The sequence below is a fragment of the Saccopteryx leptura genome, chromosome 13, assembly GCF_036850995.1.
Source record: "Saccopteryx leptura isolate mSacLep1 chromosome 13, mSacLep1_pri_phased_curated, whole genome shotgun sequence".
NCBI classification, from domain to species: Eukaryota; Metazoa; Chordata; class Mammalia; order Chiroptera; family Emballonuridae; genus Saccopteryx; species Saccopteryx leptura.
This window is the reverse complement of record NC_089515.1, coordinates 5,171,090-5,189,358: the sequence shown is the minus strand read 5'-3', so window position 1 is coordinate 5,189,358 and position 18,269 is coordinate 5,171,090. Positions and strand designations below refer to the sequence as shown.

The 18,269-nt window shown below is 51.2% G+C and overlaps 1 protein-coding gene across 2 annotated transcripts in view; it reads left to right on the top strand.

Annotated features, from left to right (window-relative positions):
* Positions 1–18,269, top strand: part of LOC136384597 (dedicator of cytokinesis protein 1) — a 432,442-nt gene that overhangs the window by 24,244 nt on the left and 389,929 nt on the right. For both annotated transcript variants that reach the window (XM_066354964.1, XM_066354963.1), the window contains exon 2: positions 13,454–13,537. In XM_066354964.1, coding sequence (XP_066211061.1) covers positions 13,454–13,537 — 84 coding nt within the window. The remainder of the gene's footprint in view (positions 1–13,453; positions 13,538–18,269) is intronic.

Below are 18,269 nucleotides of genomic sequence, written 5' to 3'. Positions count from 1 at the left end.
ACCCGATGCTGATAGTCTCCACCTGCCCCTGGGTACTCCCCTGGGACCCTGGGGGATGCACGTTGCTCCTTCCTGGACTGGATGGCCGATGGCCTCCTACGTTCAGGTGAGCACTTGTGTGTGGGGTCAGCTGAGCCACATGGGACGTGGAAGGGCCGTTTCTCCTCCAGACTGGGGTTCCGTCTGTGAGATTAGTGGGATTGTTCTTTCTCTGTGTCTCAAGGGCTTTCTGGAGTAAAGGGATCCGGGGCCTGTGACACTGTGCACAATTGTCACGGCCCCTTGGCAGCAAAGGGGAGCTGGTTATGGAGGAGGCACGCGGGGCCCCTGTTTGTGGAGCAGCAGCCTGGCTGTCCTTTGCGAGACATGTGGCAGCTGGGTGGCTTTTCTCCCAGTGGAGGCCAGTGATGCCCACAGGCTCCTCCCGTTCCTGGCTCAGAGCTCTGTGTGCAGGAGTGGGGCTGCTGTCAGCCCCCACATCACAGGGCTCGTGGGAGACAAAATGGGGAAGTACTTGGAGTTTTAAGTGCACTGTCTGCTCTTCGTTGGTACAGAGTGAAAGTTCGCTGTTATTAGTACCATGATGATGGTGGTGGTGGTAATGATGGTGATGGTGGTGATAGTGGTGATGTTGGTGATAATTGTCGTGATGGTTGGTGATGGTGATGCTGGTGATGGTGATGCTGGTGATGGTGATGATGATGGTGATGATGATGGTGATGATGGTGATGGTGATGATGGTGATGGTGATGATGGTGGTGATGATGATGGTGATGATGATGGTGATGATGATGGTGATGATGGTGGTGATGGTGGTGATGATGGTGATGATGATGGTGATAATGGTGATGGTGATGATGGTGGTGATGGTGGTGATGATGATGGTGATGATGATGGTGATGATGGTGATGATGATGGTGATGATGGTGGTGATGGTGGTGATGATGGTGATGATGATGGTGATAATGGTGATGGTGATGATGGTGGTGATGGTGGTGATGATGATGGTGATGATGGTGATGATGGTGGTGATGGTGATGATGGTGATGGTGATGGTGGTGATGATGATGGTGATGATGATGGTGATGGTGGTGATGATGGTGATGATGATGGTGATAATGGTGATGGTGATGATGGTGGTGATGGTGGTGATGATGATGGTGATGATGATGGTGATGATGATGGTGATGATGATGATGGTGATGGTGGTGATGATAGTGATGATGATGGTGATAATGGTGATGGTGATGATGGTGGTGATGGTGGTGGTGGTGGTGGTGGTGATGGTTGGTGATGCTGGTGATGGTGGAAGCAATAATGATAATGGTGGTGTTGGTATTGGTGCTACATGGTGCTGCAGTTGTTGGTGATGATGGTTTAGGTGGTGGTATGGGTGGTGGTGATGATGGTGGTGTTGGTGGGAATGATGGTGGTGATAGTGAGTACTCTATCTTTCTTACCGAATGTCTCTGGGGCATAGGTGTTGTGGGAGCAGTGTGAGTAGGATACCCCTCATTTGTGGTTGGGAGTTTTCCTAGGAAACTGTTTTGGTAGGGGAAGTATCTGTCCAGCCCCTGTGTGTTGGGGCTGGTGGGGCGGCGTGTCCTCCTTCTTGGTCACCTGTGGCACACGGCAGGCAAATCTGATGAGACAACAGGGTACTCCAGGGAAGTGAGTGTTTTCTGATCTCAAAACTGACGGAGCTTTAAAGGTTAAAAATTAAACAAAGTCACAAGTAGCAGAGAGAGGACCCCTTTATTGCTCAGTGCATTAAAAAAATAATACAGAGTGGACCCTGCCCGCTGAGTGTCATGGTGGACGATGCATTGTTGTTGCCTTTCCTGGGATGGCACCTCTCCTGCCGTCTCCTTTCCATCTGTCTCCTGCTCTGGTCCCTTTCAGCACCAACCTGGTACGTGAGCAAATAGATTTTTATAGCCTCTCGCTAAGTGTGTCTCATCTCTTGCTAAATATTTCTACTGCGGTGCAAAAGCAATTTTATTACATGTTGCTGTACTTTTATAGTCGACTGAAATGACTATTAAAATATAACACAGCTCTTTGGGCGTGTAGTTGCTCTGCTAGGGAAGTGCTGCCCTTGCAAAATGGGGCCCCAGCGTTCTGGAGAGCCACCCCTTCTCGGAGCCAGAGCGCTCGGCGGGCCTGAGCCCTGTGCTCACACTGGACCTGGCACTGACTTCTCCTTTTCTTTCCTTTCTGTTTTTTTCTATTATATAGTAAAATATGTGTCACATCAATAGGACAGTTCTGGCCTTTTGCAGGCGTATAGTTCAGTGGCCTACACGGGCATTATTGTCCACTGGTCACTACCGCCCATCTCCAGAACGTTTGTGCCTTGCCAAACCGAAACTCTGTGCCCAGTAGACACCAGGTCCCTAATTCCCGCGCTTCCCAGGCCCTGGAAACTGCCGTCCTTCCTTCGGCCCCTGTGAATTTTACAGGGGCGTCCTGCAAGATTTGTCCTTTTGTGACTGGCTTATTTCACTCAGTGTCGTGCCCTCGGGGGTCACCCGTGTTGTGGTGGCGTGTGTCAGAACTCCGTTCTTCTTCTCTAAGGCTGAGGACTGTTCCTCCGTGTGAACGAACCCCACTTTGTTTAGTGATTCATCCATTGTGGGTGGAGACCCGGGTGGCTTCCATCTTTGGGCTCCTGTCGCCGTGCTGCTGTGAGCGTGGGTGGCCCAGCGGTCTGTCCGAGTTCCTGCCCGCAGTTCTCCTGGGTGTCTACCCAGACATGGAATTGCTGGGTCGCGTGTTAACTCTGTGTTAGTGTTTTGAGGGGCCGCCAAACATCTTTTCCATGGCAGTCTCATCACTTCCGGTCCTATTAGCCGTGCGCAAGGGTCCTGGTTTTTGGTTGGGATTGATAGCCATCCTAATTGTTTTGAAAATTTACATGATGTTTGAACAAGGGACATTGTGTTTTATTTTCTTTGGGCCCTGAAAACTAGGTAGCCGCTCCTGCTGGGAACTGACGTGTCCTTGGGCACCTTGGGTGTTATGTGGACACCCAGCCATGCTCAGGAGCATGAAGGACAGGCCAGCCATGGCTTTAGCGACCTTGGGGGAAGACAGACAGAGGCTGGGGCTGTTTGGGCCTAAAGGCAGTTCCTGGCAGGCCTGGTCTGGGCAGAGGGGCCTTGTGAGTGGCCACGCAGGGTCTGCTGGATTGTTTTCTACGTGTTCCTGCATCTGAATTCATCCCTGGGTGGCCCACCTTACCTGGCATCTATGAGCGGATCCATGGCCTGCTCTGTGAAGGGCAGACCCCTCTCAAAGAACAGGCACTGTCTGCTGCCACCTTCGCACACTGTCTGCGGAGGGCAGATTGATCAGGCGGATTGTCTTGTGTCCTCCAGGAGTTAGACCACACACTCGATGGGTCTGACTGGAGTGCTGGAGGAAGGCCTTGGACGAGACCCCTCCGCACGCCTGGTAAGCCAGACGTGAGAGGCGGGTGGCCCAGGTCTGGCCAACTCAGGACCCCGGCCCCCTCCTTCCACGCTGTGCCCGGCTGGGCTCTCCTCCCGATGCCCAGCTTCCCCTTGCAAGTGTGGAAATGTCCCTTCTCCCCGCACACTGCATCTGGCCCAGGCCCGCGCTGCGACCGCCCGGGTTCGGCTCTCTCCTCCAGGAACAAGAGGGCTGTGTCCGTCCAGGCAGCCCGGATGGCACATGAGCAGTTAGTGTCCGGGGAGTGCACACGCACGTCTGAGCAGGCTTCCCTTCTGGAGCGCCCTCCGCCGTGGGCGTTTCCGGAAGGCTGGCCTGGCCCTGGGAGGGGAGTGTGTGCGAGTGGTCCTGACCTCTGTCTCTGGGAGCAGCTTCCAGGCCCAGCGTGGAGGCCCCGCAGGCTGTGAGCATCTCCGCTCTGTTTGCCCTTGCGGATGGACTGCCCGTCCGGGCCCAGCTCCGCGAGTGAGGACAGAGGGCTCGGGAGGGGAGGCTGCGAGTGTGCGGGTGCCCCGGGCGGGGTCCCTGGCACCATGTGCCTGGGAGACACTGTGCTTCATTGCCGGGTAGGCGGTCGGACCTCCGGGACATCCCTGGACAGATGGTCAGAACTGAGGGATTAGAAGCGGTCTCTGCCACTTCTAATGAATTCCATGAAGAACATTAATTATATGAAGAAAAACAAATGGGCCTGCTGGAATGTTCGCTCTGTCCTTCCTTTTCTTCCTTCAAGTGGAACAGTTTGAAAGGAGGCCAGCAGGAGGGTGGCCTTGTATTCTGCAGAACAGGTGGTTTGAGGCTTCCCGCTGAAGCCCAGTGAGAGAAGTCGGGCGGGGGACACGTGGTAAAGTGACCTTAGTGTCACAGAAAAATGGGTCTACGCCTCACTCTTCGGCTCCTATGTCCCTGTGTGTCCCCGGTGGACTGGGCTCGCCCTGTTCCCTGTGCTGTAGGCTGGTGCCTGATCCTCGTGCCCTTGAGGTAGAAAACCTGTTTGACCAGTGGAGGAAGGGCAAGGCCTGGCCTCCTTCAGAGCAGAGAAAGTCCCACCTGCTTCCAGTCAAACACTCCACAGGTCCTGGCCACGGCGGTCCTCACGAGGACCTGGGAGCGGCCCAGGGCTGTGGGGTCCACTGAGCTCACGCCCCACATGGCTGTCTGGGCTGCAGCTGCCCTCTGCAGAGAGCCTCTTCCACCTGGGCCGAGGTGGCCGTGGCTTTCAGTGGCCCAGCCCCCAGGTCACTGTGAAACGCCCATGACCCCTGGGGGGGGTGAGAGCATGGTTCTGTCTGTTTCACCAGCTTCTGATTTCCTAAATTCCAGTGACCTTTCTGCCTCAAGAAGGATGATTAAAGAGATTACATCTTTCCTCCTATCTCATCTCTACACTTCTTTGCTGCCGAACAAAATTAAATGCGAAAATAGATAATTTCCAGGTCAGCCGTGTCTTCTTGTACGTGTGTGTGTGTGTGTGCGCGCGCGGATTCGAAAAGACTGTCGATGATGAGGTCAATGGCGTTTCTATCCCAGCCCGGACTTGACTAAAGACAAAAGTGTTGAAAAGTAGTCTTGTTTTTCCTGTTACGGGGGAAAAATATAGCCAACCAGGATCCACATTCATCCATAACCCAGGATATTGCCTAGGAAACCTGTGTGTTTTGGGCGCCGTGACCTTTGGACTAGATAGAAATCAGATAGTCGCTGGTTCCTTGTGGGTAAGGCCTGCGGTGGGATTTTATTCTGAAGAAAGATATTAAAATATCTTTGAATTGTGTCTGTCACTTCAATTAGAATTTGTTAAAAAGACTCTTTTATATATTTCTTTTTTACGGTCTTATCTCCACCATCCCTCCCATCTGGTTCCATCCAAGAGGCAAAAAGAAACATTAGATAGCAGGACGTTTACTTATCTGACTATGCCCTGCTCCCTCCCTTTAATTATTCAGAAGCATCCCCTGATGCTCATATTCCAGATGTTGCAGGAAGTCCTGCCCCAGGACATTTTATGGGCAGAGGAATAATCTCTGTGTTCCTAAGAAAGAAAGATAGGGACCTGGCAGAAGTAACTTGGTGAATTGGAAAGAGGTGTTCTTTTTAGAGCTGTGGGCATTCACACACACACACACACACACACAGCACCAAAGGTGTTCTTTGACCTTGAGCCTATCACCTCTTGCTTCCTCGGGTTTGAGCGTGATATGTTGAACCGGGAGAGGGACACGGCTGCACCCACCGGGAAGCACGGAGAATTTCACAGCTCATCGCAAGGGAGACGCTAGATCCATAGGGAACTTCCCTCATTTTATTCATGGAATCATTATTATGGTGACATAGATCTAAGGTAGATTTGCCGTTTTACCCACGGTTTGGTGTTCGGTTCTGTGCCATTAAATAAGCACTGATGTTGTGCAACCATCGGCAACATCCATCTTCCAAACTTTTCCATCTTCCCCAGTGGAAGCTCTCCACCCATTAAATATTAACTCCCCGTTGGTCTCCCCGCCCCCCAAGCCCTGGGCAGTCACCACTCGACTCTCTGCCTCTGTGACTGTGACTCTGCTAGTACCTCATGTTTGTGGAATTATACAATATCTGGACTTTTGTGTCTGGCTTGTGTCACTTAGCATAATGTTTTCAAGGTAGCGTGCGTCAGAATCCCTTCCTTTTTCAGTCTGACTGGTTTTCCATCGTACGCCATCGGCCGGCCACATTCTGCGTGAGCATTCGTCTGCCGGTGGACGCCTGCTTCCGCTGTTTCGCCGCTTGTGGGTGACGCTGCTCTGGACACGCGTGTACCGATAGCTGTTCAAGTCCCCACTTTCCGTCCTGTGGGCCGTAGAAAGGACGTGTATAATCTGATTCTCTCTGTACCGTATTTCCCAGAGGCGTCCAGTGTGTAGATGCGTCCAGTGTGTGAACGGCTCTGTTGCTGGAGCCCAGGCTCGGGGCTGAGTCCACTCCCTGGGGTAACTGCATTGGACTCACCTCCTCCCTTGAACCCCAGCACCGGCTCGATGCCGGCCCAGAGCAGGAGCCTGACACGCTCGGAAACCAGCGTGTGTTACTGGCCTGGATGAGATAAACACGTGCTGTGTTCATGCTTCTCGAGTATAGCAGATGGACAGCCCCTTAGAAGGAAGCGCTGTAGGGGCGCAGACGGGGCCCTTCCTGGACTCCTGCAGGACGTGGTCTACCCTTTTTCCTAGCCCTGGGAACACCAATGTGGCTGATCACTTTTTTTTTTCCCCAACGGAAGGCAAGACAGAGGGAAGGAAATCACAAACAAAATAATTAATTTTCATGAATTGACTTTTAAAGATAATTAATTACCTTTTATAAATGGCTGCTTGACATCCCGAAACCATGTTTCAGGAGGACAGGGTGTGGGATGGAGACACGGAGCTCCGTGGACTTCTGGGCGCCACATGGGGTCAGGCTCAGGCCCCGGGCTCCTGAGGGAGGCTTTGAACCTGAGCGCCGATTGGAAGATGATCTCATTATATGGAAGACACCAAGCCAGAGCCTGGGAAGCTACTATTGTGTCTCTCTTTCTTATTGATTAGATAAATCTTGGTCTCCTAGATCTCTCGGTAAAAGGCAAGATCATTTTGAAGGGGAACAAATAACAGTTTTTGCCTTCACCCTCTTGCCTGCCTCACAAGAAGGAATATTTTATGATCTGGTTAAGTTTAGTGAATTTTTATTGAGTTGCCTGCAAGGCATGGTGTTAGCTACTGTGGCAAATCCAATTACTGATAAATGTTGGCTTCCCCCAAGGAGTTTGGTCTGGAGGACACAGAGAGAAGCGGCTCCACAGGGCTCTGGGAGGTCACAGAGCTCACAGGAAAGGTAGGCGAGCAGCAGGCAATTAGTTCAGGCGTGCACGGACCTGTTCTTGGTCGAGGGAGAAAGCCAGAGTTCAGTAAGGATCTGGAGAAGGATGTGAAGTTCCAGGCAGGCCTTGCAGACAAGAGGGGTCTTCAGGGGTGCCGGAGGAAAGGCCCTTCCCACGGGTGGAGCGGCTTACTGCAGGTGCAGGGGCCGGGGGAGGTGGAGCGAGGGGAGAGAGGAGATTGGAAAGGGGGAGGAGGTTGAGGTCAGACCTCTGGGGTCTTTTTGAATGCTGTGGGAGAGAACTAGGCTGCGATTCAGAAAGCCAAGGGAAATGGTACAGTGTGTGAGAATGAAGATTTAAAGAAGATAACCCTGGTGATGGAGAGAAAAGAAAAATTGTTTATATCTGTAATATAAATTTTGCTGGGAGACCCACCTAAGTATTATTTTCCATCTCAGGGAGAGGTGGCAAAGTCTTGGGCCGGATAGGGTGGGATGGTGGAGACAGTCTGGCAGAGACACCCCAGGGTCCCAGGGCTGCTGGATTCACTGTGTCACCTGGAGCAAGTCACACTTCCACTCCGGGGGACTCTGTCCCATGGCTGGGTGGCTCATGGGCTCTTTTCCCCTAATGTCAGAGTAGTCAATTAAGTTTTCTTGTTTTTTTCCATGACTAGGAGTTACAGTTCCTGAAATCCTTTTTCTGAGCCAATTGGGGTGATCATTTGATTATTCTTTCTTTCTTAATTTTTATCCTTTACTCTTTGAGTGTGGTGAATCACATTTCTTGGTTTTCGGATGTGAAACCAACCTTGCATTTCTGGAATTACCCCAGCTTGGGTTCTTCTGCGTAAGTAACGATACCTCCATTAGCTCCATGCTTTAGACATTGTGGACCTCGGGACATGAGGACCTGTTTGTGTGCCAGGAACTCTAAGTCGGATGTTCTGTTGTTTGCCATCAGGAGGTCCGTCTGAGCCCCAGAGATGGCTGACTCTGGCTGAGGGTTGAGGCGGAGACTGTGCAGGGCTTTGTCACTGTGGCCTTTGATCCTGGTGGTCCTGCTGGCTTCTGGCTCTGTACAGCGTCCCCGTCCCCCCGCGCCACTGGCTGCTCACACATGCACAGCTGCTGGAAACCCTGATGAGGGAGATGGGAAAAATTCTAAAATTTTGTATACTCCTCAGAGAACTACTGTGAGGGTTAAACTAGCCTGGACATGAGAAGCACTGATCTCAATGCCTAGCCTAGAGAATAGACTCTGAATGTCAGCTAGTATCGCAGCAGTGGACCATCGTCACCGTTATCATCATCATCACCCTCATCATATCATCACCTTCATCATATCATCATCACCATCTTCACCATCATCACCACCATCATCATCACCCTCATCACCATCTTCATACCCTCAGCACCATCACCACCATCATTATCACCATCATCATCATCGTCATCACTGTCATCCTCATCATCACTGTTATCATCCACATCATCACCATCATCATTGTCATCATCATCATCATCACTGTTATCATTTGCAACATCACCATCACCATCATCATCCTCGTCATCCTCGTCATTCCATTGTCACCATCATTATCTCCATCATCATCTGCATCATAACCATCACCATCACCATCATCATCACTAGCCTCATTCCCACCCTCATCATCATCACCACCCTCATCATCATCACCCTCATCATAATGATCATTGCATCATTTGTGGAATCCCAACAATGTACCATGAGCCGCAGGCAGCTTCATGCGTAGTAGGGTCACATGGGTACATGGGTGCAATCCCTTCAGATTTGTGAGCTGCAGTGCTTCCCTTTCATCCCTGGGCCGCGTTTCTAGGGTGATCAGAGTGAGCGGAGGTGATGACTTCCCCGCCTCACATCTCTGATGCTTATAAGCTCTACGGGCGCACACCAGGAGCGTTAATTTGGGGCTAAGGGGATCCAGGGGCTTCCAGTCCCTGGGCTGCTGCTGGCTCTTCCAGCAATACAACAAAAATAAAGCAGCATCCTGGGAAAGAACCCTCACGATGGTTCATCTCCACATCCTTTCTTCCCATTTCGCTTTTCCCACGAGCAGTAGGTCAGGCTTCTGCACTGGACTCTGCCATCCAGGACTGGGAAATTCACACACCGTGCACCTGTTCCCAGCGCTGCCGCTCTGGCCAGGCTATGCAAAGGGCACATGCATTTGGGGAGCAGGAATATACTTGACATAACAGCCCACCAGACAGCGGGAGGGGGGGTGGTGGATGTCACACTCTCTGAAGATGTGGGTGGACACATGGTGGCCGTGTCCATTTGTGGCACTTTTCTCAGGTCTTAACTGATTGGGAAAAATAAAGAAGACAGATTGGGCGATGAGCAGAGCCATCTTTGGGCTCCTGGCAAGTAAAGACAGCTGAGTGCCAGGTGCCACCTACCTTCCTCACCCTTCTTGAAGGAGAAGACGCTCCTGCGCTGGCTCATCCCGGGCTCTCTCCCCCGGAACGGGGCGGCTTTGAAAGGTCAAGTCATCAGCATAAGGAGTAGCCTTCCACCCTGAATACTGTGGGCTTATTTCAGGAAAGTTGACCGCCTTGTCCTTCTTTCCGATCACCCACGAATCGGGGAACCCCAGTCACAGACTTGTCAGATTTAGATGCCGGCGGTGGGGGCCCCGATCCAGCCGCCTTAAGCAGTAGTACCACTTTTACACTGCGTGTCCTATTGTCGCGCTAACAAGACCCCACAACTCTGGGGGCTTCAAACCATGCCAACTTTGAGTTCTGGAGGGCAGAAGTCCTGAACTCCGGGTTTGGCAGGGTAGGACCTGTTCCTTCTGGAGGCTCCGGGGGAGAACCCGGGTCCTTGCCATTTCCAGCCTCCTGAGGTGCCCACATCCCTTGGCTTGCGGACCCACCTCCTGCCCTCTTTGATGTTGGCTGCGTCGTCATCACATCTCCTTCTCTGACTCTGACTCGCCTGTCTCCCTCTCGTGTGGACCCTTGTGATTACATTGTGCCCGCATGGATACTCCAAGATTAGCATCCACGTGTCAAGACCCTTGACCTAGTCACACCTGCCATGTCAGGTTCCATCCTTACGGCATCTGGGATGCGGACGTGGATGACCTTGGGGGCCTCCGTTCTACCTGGCACATCTTCCCCCTCCATCCTACCCCTTTGTCTAGTAAGCTTAAAAAGTTGAGCCTTTTATTTTGGCGTTAACATCAGACCGTTCAGACCATGAGTCTAAGCAGAACAGGCAGCTGGGGCTGGACAGCGGTGTGGAGGTCCTAAGCTCTGCTGTCATTTCAGTCATTATTCCCCAGGACCCCCATTTTTTTCTTTCACCTATAACATTGGGTGTTTCAGGCTCATTCCACAGTTAAACCTGAAGTTCCTGTATTCATGTGTGAGTTTTTTCTTAATGTTTTTGTCTGCCTAATTCCGAGATGGCAGGGTAGGTGCTGCAAGGTTTCTACATGTGTGCTTTACGGAGTCACAGGGGCCTGGGTGTACTTACGGCGGACCTGTGCGTTTTATTTTATTTTTATTATCCTTGACGTGTTTATTTTTTCCCCACGTCTGTAACAGACTGAGCACGCTGGCAGGGACGCAGCTGAGCTCGGTGATGAGTGCAGGCATGGCTCCCGGAGGCCTGGGGACATGGGCACGCTGACCTGCGGAAGGCCCGCGTGTGCTCTGAGCTTCCTGGGCCCGATGCTGGTATTTCTTGTTAACGGTTCACCGTGAGATGCTAAACATACTTCAGTAACTACTAATCACCCTTTGTGTCAGTTGAGGACATTGCATTTTAATGAGTTTTTGGTGAAAGTAGCAGGAAAATACCAGCAAAAACTGGAATTTTCTGCATCTAGATGGCTTTTGATGTCGCAGGATCTCTGCAAGCATGTGACGGCGTGCCCGCTCTGCTTCTGCGCGGGGATTCTGGTGGCCCTGGAGGTCGGTGAAAACAAAACCCTCCCAGCCACATGAAGAGCCTTTACCGTGTGCGGAGTGTTTGCTGTAGGACCCTCATTATGTCACATCGCCAGTGGCATTATTGTAAGACACCAGACATGTATAATCCCGTGAGGTGTGGGTCTCAGTGTCCCTGTTTCGCAGATGGGGGGAGCTGGCGATGGACAGGGTGGGTCATTTGCTGGAGGTCCTGGGTCTCGGGGGGCGGAGGGGTTTCTCTGCGTGTTGTCTGGCTCTGGAGTCTGCGGACGTGGGGACCAGGGAGGCTGTGTGGGCCTGGAAGTCTGGGCTGCCGTCACAGTCAGGGGGGTGGTCAGTTATGGAGCGGACGGCAGGGATTATGGGTGCTGGGGCGCCGGGGATGTTGGGAGAAGGGGGCTGGAAGAGCAGACATCCTTGGCCCTGGCTTTCCGGGAGAGGTGGCAAAGGCAGCTGGCGAGGGAGGGTACATTGGTGTGCACAGGTGTGGGACGGTTTGACTTCTTCCCTTCGGGGACCAGGAGTGTGTGGTGGGAAGGAAGGGGAGATGGTCAGGTGCTGGAGGGCCCCCCATGCCATCAGGGGAGTTTGCACATGATGCGACCCAGGAGGATTTTAGAGAAGGACACAGTGGAGGTGCCCCTTAAGGACAGCTGATCTGGCAGGGTGTGCCAGATGGATGGACAGGAAGTTTTCTTAAAATTGACTTGAGAGAGAGAGAAACAGGGAGGAGAGAGATGAGAAGCATCAATTTGTAGTTCCTTCACTTGAGTTGTCCATTGCCTGCTTCTGATACGTGCCTTGACTGGGGGGCTCCAGCCAAGCCAGTGACCCCTTGCTTAAGCCAGCGACCTTGGGCTCAAGCTGATGAGCCCTTGCTCAAGCTGGCAACCTTGGTGTTTTGGACCTGGGACCTCAGTGTCCCAGGTCGGACACTCTATCCACTGTGTCACCACTGGTCAGGCGGATGGGTGAGAAACTGATCAGGCATTTGGAGATGCGTTTTACATGGAGTATGACATCTTTTTAGGCAGAACCCATTGGGAAGGAGGAACATCATTGTATCTCTGTATTTTATTTTTTTTAATTGAGTGTGGGCTATGTGAATAATTTTTGGGTCTCAGACACTTTCTGACATCTTTTTCATGGTGATAGTTCTTGTATCCAGTATTTGAGCCCAAGTGTGGTCTGAATTTAATGCTGTCACTTTTTTAGGGGCTCACCAGGAGGAGTAGGAACCAGTACATGCCAGGATAAGGATTGGGGGGTTTCAGAGATTTGTCGAGGATTGCCAGTTTTAAGGATGTCTTCATCATGCTGGATGTATTTTTGCCTACTTGATTGTACCCTAGCTTTGGGGCTTAATATCCACATAAGTTATATGATTTAAAAAACAAAACAAAAACCAATTTGGTTTCCTGAAAATTTTCTGTCCATATGTAATTGATTCATGGTTAGGAAGAGGTAGGTTATTGAATGAAAAAGAAAAATCTATGAATGGAAATACAAGGTAGTATGTGAAGTGATAATTAAAATGTTGTTAGCAGGACCCTCAGTTTTCTTTTTATTATAAATGTTCAGCCATAAAAGGAACAAAGTCTGGATATGAGGTACAACGCTCCCGTGTACTTTGAAAGCGCTATGCTGAGTGAAGGAAGCCAGACGCAGAAGGATCATGTTGTGTGGTCCCATGTGTATGAGGAGCTGGAGGCGGCTCATCTACAGAGACAATGTCGGCTTGGGGCAGGGGGCGAGACTGGGGGCGGGACCCATGGGGGCAATTGCTTAATGGGTTTATGGGGCTTCTGTTTGGAGCAATGAAGAACTTTTGGGACTTGAGTGGTGATGGTAACACAACCTTTGACTGTAACTCATGCTGTGGAATCCTGAACTTAAAAAGGGTTTTAAAAGGCAAGTTTTACATCATCTATATTTTACCACAATTAAATAATAAAAAGTCATTTGCGGTTGTTGGGTATCCTGAGCAGCCATCAATTCCTTCCATGTAAACGATGACCCTTTCTATTTGTCTCTTGAAAGATAAAGGGCTACTTCTGTGGATGTCAGAGAGAAGGGTCCGGGCAAAGGCTGAACGTATTTTAATATGAAATACAAGCAGCGAGAGCCAGCGTCCGACTCCCTGCCTCCACTGACGTCTTCTTCCCTCTTCCCTTCTTCACAGCTTTCTATAACTATGACGCCCGGGGTGTGGACGAACTCTCCTTGCAGATAGGAGACACTGTGCACATCTTGGAGACATACGAAGGTGCGTATACATTCTGGTGTCCTCTCTCTTGTTTTGGGCAGTGAGCACACGTCAGCGCCCAGTGAGCAAAGCATCTCCTGGTAAAGAAAGCATGTGGACTCGTGTGCCTTTATCATGTGATCGGGTATCCTGCATGGTGGGCGCCCTTTCATGTAAGGTCAGGAGCAAGGCTATCGTTATTTTAACGAGGCTTCTCAAGGTGAAATTAAGACTAAAAATTACTTTTTTTAAAAAATTCTAAAATCTTCTGTTGAAAAAGCTGTTTTTATTAAAAACAAAACAAAACATTGTTTCCTTTTTTGCAAGTAGATATAAATCCCTACTCTTAATAACTGACTACTTGAAATAAATGTAGCAATACATGTAAGATAGTATCCAAGTCATTGTTTTGAGGGTTGTGTGAAGGGCATGGTGCTCCTGCTCAGGTTGGTTCATAATGTCCTCAAAGGAATCAAAATCGCCATTTCTGATTTCCTTTTCTTTTTAAAATCTGTGACCCCATTTTCCCAGGAGTGAACAGAGATTGTCACAGCTCTGTGGGATGTGGTTCAGGGAAGCAGTTGTTAGAATTATCCAATAAATGTGCAGTCAGTGACTGGTTTTCAGACGTCCTTGGTCTTGTAGACGGTCGTGTTTGTGTCGAGTCTTTTGCAGATTACTTGAGCCGGCCACCTTTTATTTTGTCCTGGGGTGTTGGTGCACAGAGGAGAAGCAATGGTAGAGCTTGATTTTTTTTTTTTTTTCATTTTTCTGATCTGGAAGTTTTGTCCCATTGAGTTGGTGGCTGTATTTCCTGCTTGTAGAGGCGACTCCCCATTATAGTTTGGGAATAAACAGAAGCAATTAAAATCGATCATCTCAACAGCAAAATTGCTTTTAGGCTGGGTTTTAGCCAAGTCCTTCCCAGCAGGAGGTGGGGGTGGGGGAGAGGCGCGGCAGGCACCCCCTCCCAATCCACAGACTGAACTGCAGACTCCGTCTGAGAAATCCACTTCGCACGCCATGGGGGGGAAGCGGTGCACAACGTGTATGCATGAGGCGAGCCTGAGCTCGCTCTGGGGTCCTTGGAGACTTCCTGTGACAGGCACAGGCCTGGCCACATACCCACAGGCCTGGTCACATACCCACGTTCTTGTTCCTCACTTCCCCATGTGACACACGCCGATTTAGAATTCTATTCCATTTGCACCCTTTAATCCTACAAAAGCCCTCTGGGGGACGGGGAATAAAAAGCTTTAGCAGCGTCCTCCTGGAAGCAGATCAGATGTGAGCACTGTGGACACAGAGCCTGTCCTTACAGGGGGGAGGAGTGGTGGGGTGCCCTGTGCCTGCTTCCTGTCTGTCTCACCAGCAGATGCTTGGGCCCCCTTATCTGCTGTTGGGAGACATTGACAGCGGCTGAGAGGAAACAGAGGGAAATGAAGGAGAGGTTAGGGATCAAACCTCTTGTCGCAAACACTTTTCTGATCTGAAGGGAAAAATTCTTCTGTCTCTTTTATTTCGGCCCCCACCCCTGCCCCTGGGGTCAGCTGTAGCTAGAATCCTGGTTAATATAAACAGGGGGCAGTGACATTGTTCCTGAGCAGATAGCGATTTCCTGTGTGGCCTGGGGGATGTTGGGGCTGCAACTGCTTGTCCTTTGCTTTGTAAGAAGAATGTCCTTGCTAAAGCAGTGGCATCCTTAGGTGAGTCAGTGATCCCTGTTATGTATTTAATTAATTTAAAAAAAAAAGGTCTTGTCTGGCGCAGTGGTAGAGCGTTGGCCCAGTGGCGCAGTGGTAGGGCATTGGCCCAGTGGCGCAGTGGTAGAGCATTGACCCAGTGGCTCAGTGGTAGGGCATTGGCCCAGTGGCGCAGTGGTAGAGCATTGACCCAGTGGCTCAGTGGTAGAGCATTGGCCCAGTGGCTCAGTGGTAGAGCATTGGCCCAGTGGCTCAGTGGTAGAGCATTGACCCAGTGGCTCAGTGGTAGGGCATTGGCCCAGTGGCTCAGTGGTAGGGCATTGGCCCAGTGGCGCAGTGGTAGGGCGTTGACCCAGTGGCTCAGTGGTAGGGCGTTGACCCAGTGGCTCAGTGGTAGGGCGTTGGCCCAGTGGCTCAGTGGTAGGGCATTGGCCCAGTGGCTCAGTGGTAGAGCATTGGCCCAGTGGCGCAGTGGTAGGGCATTGACCCAGTGGCGCAGTGGTAGGGCATTGGCCCAGTGGCGCAGTGGTAGAGCATTGGCCCAGTGGCTCAGTGGTAGGGCATTGGCCCAGTGGCGCAGTGGTAGAGCATTGGCCCAGTGGCTCAGTGGTAGAGCATTGGCCCAGTGGCGCAGTGGTAGGGCATTGGCCCAGTGGTAGAGCATTGACCCAGTGGCTCAGTGGTAGAGCATTGACCCAGTGGCGCAGTGGTAGGGTGTTGACCCAGTGGCTCAGTGGTAGAGCGTTGGCCCAGTGGCGCAGTGGTAGAGCGTTGGCCCAGTGGCGCAGTGGTAGGGCATTGGCCCAGTGGCGCAGTGGTAGGGCATTGGCCCAGTGGCGCAGTGGTAGGGCATTGACCCAGTGGCTCAGTGGTAGAGCATTGACCCAGTGGCTCAGTGGTAGGGCATTGGCCCAGTGGCGCAGTGGTAGGGCGTTGGCCCAGTGGCTCAGTGGTAGAGCATTGACCCAGTGGCTCAGTGGTAGGGCATTGGCCCAGTGGCTCAGTGGTAGGGCATTGGCCCAGTGGCGCAGTGGTAGAGCATTGGCCCAGTGGCTCAGTGGTAGGGCATTGGCCCAGTGGCTCAGTGGTAGGGCATTGGCCCAGTGGCGCAGTGATAGGGCATTGGCCCAGTGGCTCAGTGGTAGAGCATTGGCCCAGTGGCGCAGTGGTAGGGCATTGGCCCAGTGGCTCAGTGGTAGAGCATTGACCCAGTGTATGAACATTTTGGGCTTGATTCCTATCAGGGCACAAAGAAACATCCATCTGCTTCTCCTCCTCTCCCTCTCTTTCTTCTCTCTCTTCTCTTCCCACAGCCATGGCTTCATTGCAGCAGGTTGGCCCCGGGTGATGAGGATGCCTCCATGGCCTCGCCTCAGGCACTAAAATAGCTCAGTTGCCAAGCAACGGAGCAACAGGCCCAAATAGGCAGAGCATCACCCGAGAGGGGGCTTGCCAGGTGGATCCTGGTCAGACGCATGCAGGAGTCTGTCTCTCTGCCTGCCCGCTTCTCACTTAAGAAAAATAAAAAAATAAAAAAAATCCCCCCACAACTGGATAGCAGACGTTTGAATTTTGGGCCAGCATCCTGAGAAAGAACCCTTCGATGACTGTTTATTTGCTGAGCTAGTCAATCTTCCAAATTTTGTTTAACATAGTCTACTCTTTGTAAAGATTCTTTAAGGTAGAACGAATCCCCCTTATCTGGAAACTGTCTTTCCGGCTAAGTCAGAACCCTGTCAGAGAAATGCATCTTGGGGAACAGTTTGGACTTTGGAAGACAGGGTGGTTTTACTGCCCTGAGCTATCAATGGAATAATTGTCTTTCTCCTCTTCCCTCTTATTCTATTGAAATTTCATGGGTTGTCGAGTTTGGTATTTTCTTCTTCTTTCCTCTTACCCGCCCCCCTCCCCACTTTTCCTCCTTGAAAATTTATTTTCGTTTGTCAAATTTGATTTTCTTTTTCTGTGTGATCCTTCTCAGGATATTACTGAGAGTACCCCAGGGAATATAAAATTCCTAGAGGCTCTCACTCTTTATATTAAGTTTCCAAAAACAAATTTGCCCTCAAGGACTGGTTAAATTCTCTGTCTCAGGCTCCTGAAGGCTTAGGGTATAGAATAAGGAAAAGGAAGTTTACGGGTCACCATAAGGGCGGAAGGGGCTGTGAGGGGTCATTGAGGGCATACCCCCTGCCTTTATGCAGTGTCCAGGGTCAAGCTGTCAGGAGAAGTGACCCAAGATCACGGATATTTACTAAGTGACTGTCTCATGGCCGTGGGCAGGCCAGACCCGCGTCCTGCTCATTGCCATCAGGATTTCTGAGATCCCATGCACCATGCACGGGTGGGGGCGTGGTGTGTTCCCAGGACGGGAGTTGCTGGTCGTAGGGTGTGGGCATTATAGATATTGGGTAAGTAGGGCAGGCTGCCCCCACACTAATTGCCACAGTCTGCACTCCTGCCCACAGTACCCAGGGGTGACCCATATCCTGCCGTGTCACAGCCTCAACGACTCTCCTGATTGTTTAGCAATATTGTGCTTTGCATGTTGGTTTCTCTGCTCGTTAGTGAGTTGGAGCATCTCTTCATTCAAGTATGAGCCCTTCGGGTTTCTTCTTGCTTACATTTTCCTGGGTTTCTGTCTTGTTCTTGTCCCTTTGCCGTATTTCCTTACATATCCTAGGGCACAAGTTCCTTGTCAGGTTCAGAAAAAAAAGGACATATCAATCCTGGACATACAGAAAAGACACAAACATGGGAGGGCAGGTAGCCCTTCCCATTGGGTCAGTGGAGCTCTGAATCCCGGACCGCAGTGACCTCCCACTGCGTCACTGTCTATGAACAGCATACGAGATGTCACCAGCTCTGGACTGCCGTGGAAACCATGGCTCCTGGGAGGTAATCCTCCAATTGTGCCTCTGAACTCCAGACATGTATCTCTGGTGACCTGCACCACTCCCTCCGTTCAGTCCCCTTGTCAGGAAGGTGGCATGGATTCAGCTGGTGTTTTCGAGGTCTTAGTGAGTCCTTTGCGAGGCACCCAGGCGTCT